Genomic DNA, 7,535 nt, shown 5'->3' on the forward strand with positions numbered 1-7,535 from the left:
AAAATAACACAGACACATGTACAAAATAAAAGTTTTCAACTTCCACACCTGACTAGTCCTATACTCTAAAAGTAAAACTGTTTCAAACGTGGCACCCAGAAATATCCCTTACACGTGTACACCTATGTATCCACATATTCTCTTTAAAATACACACACACACAAAAATGGAAGCTCGCTATACTTTCATATACTTCCTTTAAACTTTATATATCTTAGAGATTTCCCCATACTAGCCCATACAGATTTTTGTTACCAACTCACAAAATGTTGCACCTACTAATTATCCCACCAATAGTTTATCTATTAAACTTGTTAATGCACCTAGCTACTGAACCAGTGATTTCTTTTCTGGGCATCAGTAACAGTCCAAAACGCAGGCAGCTGCAGAGCCATATATGTACCAAAATGTTACCAAAGCATTCTCTATAACAATAGAGAATTAAAAGCAACAGAGACAGGTTAAATTAAGTTAAATTACAGTCTATCCACACTATGGATTATGATCTGCAATTAAAAAGACACACGGACTACACGACAGGATCAGACAAGGGCAAGTGGCAAAAAAGCAAGTCTCAGAACAGTGCAGAGAGTGCACGCTAGCTCCTAACTTTGTAATTACCTTTGTGTAGCTATGTGTCTACCAGAGAATGATACACACCAAACTGCTGATGACTATTACATCCCGTGAGGCAAGTGGAATAGGAGGATCTGGAGAGAAGGGCTTTGACTTTTTACTCCACGTGTTTCTACACTCAGGTTTTTACAAGAAGCAGGTATTGTATACAGTTTGTATAACTTCCTAAAAGGAGGACAAAAACTGTATTAGGCATCTAGTGTTGCATAACAAAGTACCACAAACTGAAGAGCTTTAAACAACACACATATGTTCTCATAGTTTCTGTGGGTCCAAAGTGTAAGTACAGCTGAGCGGGGCCCTCTGCTTAGGACCTTATGAGGCCACCATCATGGTTTGCCCAGAGCTGGGTTCTCATCTGGAGGCTCTCCTGGGGAAGGATCCACTTCCCCACTCACAGGGTTGTCAGCAGCATTCAGTGTCCAATAGCTACAAAGCCAGCAAGGAAAAGGCAGCAAGACTCCAGACCCAGTCTGCTGGCAGGGCAGAGTCTTACATATCATAGTGTAATCATGGAAGTGACATCCCAACACCATTGCCATATTCTATTAGTTAGAAGCAAGTCGCAGGTCCTACCCATACCCAAGGAGTAGGGATTACACAAGACTGTGAAAACCCAGAGGAGGACCATGGAGCCACCTGAAAGTCTGTCTACCACAAAGGTAATTAAGGTCTTTACCAGATCACAGTGGTAAGTATCTGAAGGATGACCAGGAAACAATATATATATGGATACAGCTCATGGTGGCAGAACTAAATGAAATCAGCCAGACTGTGCAGGGATGAGATCTAAGTCTACGGTCTCATCAGTAACATTTTATAAAATCATGATCCAAACTCAAATGTAAGTAAAATATTTCACCGCCAAGAAAATAAGCAGATGTCTGCCATCTAAATGCAGCAATAGATCTCTAATAAAATAGCAAAATGATGTGAAAAGCGGTTTTTGTAAAAGAAAACATACATAATAACCTAACCCTAAACTAAGAATAATGAAAAAGGAAAGCAAAGAACAAAACCAGGATGGAACTAGCTACGTGTCAAAGCTGCCTGATGTGAAATGCTAAGTTTACTCGTGGTATGATGTGTATCGGGGGGGGCTGGGGCACGAGAATAAGCATAGCAGAATATAACCTCCTACTACTTCTAACATGTTCAGAACGAAGCTACAGCCCACATCCTACAGGAAGAATAAAGGTAAAGGAAAGGTGTCACCTCCGCTGAATAGAGAGGCCTAACAAAGAGGCTTCAGAAGGGCTCTGCATCTTTAATAATATAAAAAGGCTAGGACACAAACAGCATAATCTAAAATGCCATTAGAAATACTTCACAGACAAAAAGGTCTAAGTAAAGCAGGATTTTATAAAGTGATCAAAAAAGAAACACTAAGGGGGAAAATCTTTTAAGATTAAAGAGGTTTTTCAAAGGACAAGTTGAAGTGGTTGTAAAATTTATGAGGCAGCATTAAACTTCAGTTCTAAGTAACAATAAATTATTCACTATAAAAACATACATGTGTCAAATATTATAAGCCTCTTAAACTTTTTAAAACAATTTCTTACAGAACTGATTAGCTGTATTAGGCTGACACTAGCAGATACTAACTTTTTCATTAGCACAGTATGACTACTTAGTAAAGGAGCAACTTTAGAAAAATGGAGACAGACCATCAGTAGACTCTTACCACCACTTCTGATCTCATCTGACACATTATGTATTTGGCTTTTAAATCAGTTTTATTGACCTTAGCTAAAGTAAAAGTTTTATTTTTTAAATGCCTTCATGTATATAAAATTACAAATATCTGTTAATTCATGTACATGTGGATTAAAATTTTAAATCAAATTAAAATTTGAAAATAGATCAAATTAAGAGAAAAAAATAAGAAAAGATATTCTGAGAAGTTTTCTTTTGTGGCACTCATTGGACACTAGCCTTCGTGGTATTCTGATACTTGACCAGAAAGATATTTCAGTATGCCTTTTCCGGCTCACTGTCTTTATATTCCTCACAGTGTGTGAAGGGCATCTCTACAGCCTATACCACTTCTCTTAACTTCTTCTAAAATTTATCCTTTCCTCAACTTGTCCTGAAAGTTTTATTTTAATCCTCGTGGGCCATCCTCTCTGTCACAATCTACCCGTCTCAAAAGGTTTTTGCACAGATTAAGTATGTGGTGGTGCCCAACACCATTCATTCATTCATGCACGTAAGCACTCAACAAATACAAATACTTAGAGAGTTCCTAAGAGGTTCCCGCCCAGCACTAGATGCTGGAAACACAGTGCAAATAGAAAAAGCACAGTCTCTGCCTCCTGACATTTACACTCTAGCACAGAGGAGAGATATGGAACCCTTGAATGTCATGAGCGCACCAGGGAAACACAGAGTCCCTCAAACAGACCTGGGGTGTCAAATAAGACTTTTTTGAACTGTAAGGTCTGAAGGACTGAAGAGAACCAAATGACTGCCTGCTGTATTATTTGAATAACTTGCATTACATGCCATTTTATTACAGGTGAGCAACAAGGAAAAAGAAGTTATATGTTAAAATTGTGGAGGTTTTACTATGGTATCATTTTCCAGAAAAGTCACTGAATAATATTTGAAGAATATTCTCACTATATTTTCTTAAACTTTACCCTCTGTTCCAAGAAGAAAAGCCCATTCACCTAGACTCCCTGATTTCTCAAATTTCCTACCCTCAGGGCACCTGGGTGGTTCAGTGGGTTAAGCCTCTGCCTTCAGCTTGGGTCATGATCTCAGGGTCCTGGGATCGAGCCCCACATCAGGAATCTCTGCTCAGCGGGGAGCCTGCTTCCCCCTCCCTCTCTGCCTACTAGTGATGTCTCTCTCTCTCGTCAAATAAATAAATAAATCTTTAAAAAAAAATTTCCTACCCTCAACCTTACTTTTACACACACCTCAATCTTCACAAAAATCCCCACAAGCACACATAATCACCATATGGAAATTCTCCACGCACCTAACTCTCTTCCCTATTTACCTAAAACTACCCTTAACAATCCAATGTCTGTAGGATCCAGGTAACAAATGAATTATTACACTGCCAGATGTAGGGACAGTCTTCACTTCTACAAAGATGCAGTCTCTCTCCTCTTTTTGAGTCATATGAGCCCTCTTCATCTACCTTTCTTCTTCCCACTTGCGACAGAATGTAAAAATGTGAAAAGAAGTACTTCTTTCACCTCTCAACCCTTCTTAAAAGGGAAAAAGAGCTCATAGACAAACTCAGTGTCAGAAACGAGCAGCAAACAGTGAAGGCATGATGCATCAGGGGAATAACCAAGAATTACTTATCTCCAACCTGGCTGTCTTCTCGAAAGACAGCTGGGTCTCCAGTTTTTTAATAGTCAAAAAAACTAGGTATTTATATGAAATTCCCCAATTATTAATTCTGAATGACTCATTCAAAAATCTTTAAAGACACTCTACAAGTCCAACAAAACAAATCTATCCACCCCATGATTCATTCAGTCCAAGAAGATCATCAGTATCCAACCTCTGCTCAGCTCCAAGACATGGGAACCTATTTTAGTTCACCTTTATACTGTCATCTCCATACTTATTACCTAAAAAGGAATGTAGCTTTTAGTTGGACACTCAAGAAATGTTTTGGCAAACACCTAATGGATTTTGCAGCCAAACCAAGAATTGTTTTTCTTATCTCTTTATACCTCCATTTACCAACTACAAGGCTGACAAAAATGCCACAATAACCCCTCTTCTATTTTTAAATCTCCTGTGACTGCAAAAAATAAGTATCTAACACCACCTGCTATTAACTCATCTATTCATTTCTCTTTAATCTTCTGAATGTCTCCTTAACTCTACCATTTTTCCTTATTGCCTCTCCATTTTGTTTCCCCTTTCTAATAAAACAAATTTCACGTAGACTGGATTTCTTGCCTTGTGTTCATCTGTCTGCTCTTTCCCATCATAATATGTGCGGTCTGAAAAACCTGTAACCAGACTACATCAACCATGAATACATTTCAAATTACTAATAACATTTCTCTATCTGATTAAGGAATAAACCAAAAAAAATGACAGTAAAAAGAGAAAGATTATACTGTTAACTACATCAAGTTCCAAAATATTAAAACTAGCAAGAGAAAGGTGAGACGTAGAACATAAAGTGTGTTCCATGTCAATTTGCCACTGTCCAAAATTTTAACTTTTCAGAAAACAATGCCCAAGTTAAATTCAAAATTTGATAAAAGTCCAATGGAAATCTATCCCTCCTAAAGGCCAAAAGTTATACTACAACAATAATAAACTTTTTGTGTATTTGAAAACCTTAGAAGTTTATTCTTATTTGCACTAAAAATCCTACTTAAGTTTCATGCTTTGGTGAGAAAACACAGTTGACTGGGGTTTACCTTTATATTCATTATTTTATTAAGTCAAAACAAATATTGTGCAATGAGGGGAAAAGAAGAGAAATTCAAGCATAAGTTTCAAGATGAATATGCAGGATGTTACATCTTGGCGAAGTCATTAACAATGTTCTTAATTCATGCTTGTCATAAAGGAAAACAAAGAAGTTATTTAAAGGTTCTCAGGCACTAGCTTCTGAGTATGGGATATATATATCTATATATATTTAACGAACACCCAAAAAGTGGCTAAAACTATAACAGAATCTTGCATGTATCATAAGTGTTTAAGCAAAACTGTTATTTTTCCTACCTGACATCCCTTCACAGCCCTCGAATATAATGAAATTATAAACTAAGCCAATTTACCACTAAAAAAAAAAACCCACAAGGAAAAGCAACATATGAACCAGATCTGAAGACAGTTTAAATCCCATTTTCATAGCATACCTGTGTACATCAGTTGGCGACTGCACCAAAGAGTAATCTTCTCCAGATGAAAGCTTCCACGATTCATTTAATTTGTGTTCACTGGTCCCCAGCTCACCCATTACCCAGTCTGGTAATGCTTCCGGGCTTGAACCTTTTGCTCGTGCTGGATTTGGTTCATCAAAATAGATGGACTGATTTTTAAAAATTAGAAAAATTATTCTTTCAAAATGTACTATAATGAAATAGTTAAGATTTCCACCAAGTTTCAAGTCTGGTAACAGCCTTTCAAATACTCAAATTCAATTACATTAAAAATGCATAATGAATTATGAAATATTAAAAAACATAAAGTGGATACCATTTTACATTTTAGTTATGCTTTGCTGTATAAGAAATCTGATAAATGATAAAAATTACATAACAGATAAATCTGATAATTATTTATATTATAAAAAATTACAGCTTTATAGAAAGATAAATGACCACATGATTTCACTCTTATGTGGAATTTAAGAAACCAATGAACAACAACAAAAAAAGGAAACAAACAAACAAACAAAAAAACCCACCAACCAGACCCTTAATAGAGAACAAACTGGTGGTTATCAAAGGGGAGGTGGGTGAGGGGGAAGGGGGAAATAGGTGAAGGGAATTAAGAATACACTTATCACACCCCCAAACTACTAGAACTCTTAGAGCAACTCAGTAATGTGGCAGGATACAAAATCAATGTACATAAATCAGTTGCTTTCTTATACACTAACAATGAAAATACAGAAAGGGAAATTAGAGAATCGATTCCATTTACTATAGCACCAAGAACCATAAAATATCTTGGAATAAACCTAACCAAAGAGGTAAAGGGTCTCTACTCAAGGAACTACAGAACACTCATGAAAGAAATTGAAGAAGACACAAAAAGATGGAAAAGCATACCATGCTCATGGATCAGAAGTATAAACATTGTTAAAATGTCTATACTGCCCAGAGCAATCTATACTTTCAATGCCGTCCCGATCAAAATTCCACCAGCACTTTTCAAAGTGCTGGAACAAACAATCCTAAAATTTGTATGGAACCGGAAAAGACCGAATTGCTATGGAAATGTTGAAAAAGAAAAACAAAACTGGGGGCATCATGTTGCCTGATTTCAAGCTTTACTACAAAGCTGTGATCACCAAGACAGCATGGTACTGGCACAAAAACAGACACAAAGACCAGTGGGACAGAGCAGAGAGTCCAGATATGGACCCGCAACTCTATGGTCAAATAATCTTTGACAAAGCAGGAAAAAATTTCCAGTGGAAAAAGGACAGTCTCTTTAATAAATGGTGCTGGGAAAATCGGACAGCTATGAAGAGAAGAATGAAACTCAACTATTCTCTTACCCCATACACAAAGATAAACTCAAAATGGATAAAAGACCTCAACGTGAGGCAGAAATCTTATCAAAATCCTAGAGGAGAACATAGGCAGTAACCTCTTAGACATCCGCCACAGCAACTTCTTTCAAGACATGTCTCCAAAGGCAAAGGAAACAAAAGCAAAAATGAACTTTTGGGACTTCATCAAGATAAAAAGCTTCTGCACAGCAAAGGTAACAGTCAGCAAAACAAAGAGGCAACCCACAGAATGGGAGAAGATATTTGCAAATGACACTACAGACAAAGGGCTGATATCCAAGATCTATAAAGAACTCCTCAAACTCAACACACACAAAACAGATATTCATGTCAAAAAAATGGGCAGAAGACATGAACAGACACTTCTCCAAAGAAAACATACATATGGCTAACAGACACAAAGAAATGTTCATCATTAGCCATCCGGGGGATTCAAATCAAACCACATTGAGATACTACCTTATACCAGTTAGAATGGCCAAAATTAACAGGACAGTAAACAACAAGTGTTGGAAAGGATGTGGAGAAAGGGGAACCCTCTTACACTGTTGGTGGGAATGCAAGTTGGTGCAGCCACTTTAGAGAACAGTGTGGAGATTCCTTTAGAAATTAAAAATAGAGTTACCCTATGACCCTGCAATTGCACTACTGGGTATTTACCCCA

At 37.2% G+C, this 7,535-nt stretch overlaps 1 protein-coding gene across 1 annotated transcript in view; it reads right to left on the bottom strand.

Moving 5' to 3' along the window:
* LOC111158116 (centrosomal protein 112) overlaps window positions 1-7,535 on the bottom strand; it is a 414,110-nt gene that overhangs the window by 396,392 nt on the left and 10,183 nt on the right. Inside the window, exon 3 of the mRNA XM_022519974.1 lies at window positions 5,487-5,659. Within this exon, the coding sequence (XP_022375682.1) occupies window positions 5,487-5,659 (173 nt within the window). The remainder of the gene's footprint in view (window positions 1-5,486; window positions 5,660-7,535) is intronic.

The sequence above is a fragment of the Enhydra lutris genome, unplaced genomic scaffold (assembly GCF_002288905.1).
Source record: "Enhydra lutris kenyoni isolate GAN:26980312 unplaced genomic scaffold, ASM228890v2 scaffoldscaffold57, whole genome shotgun sequence".
Lineage (NCBI taxonomy): Eukaryota > Metazoa > Chordata > Mammalia > Carnivora > Mustelidae > Enhydra > Enhydra lutris.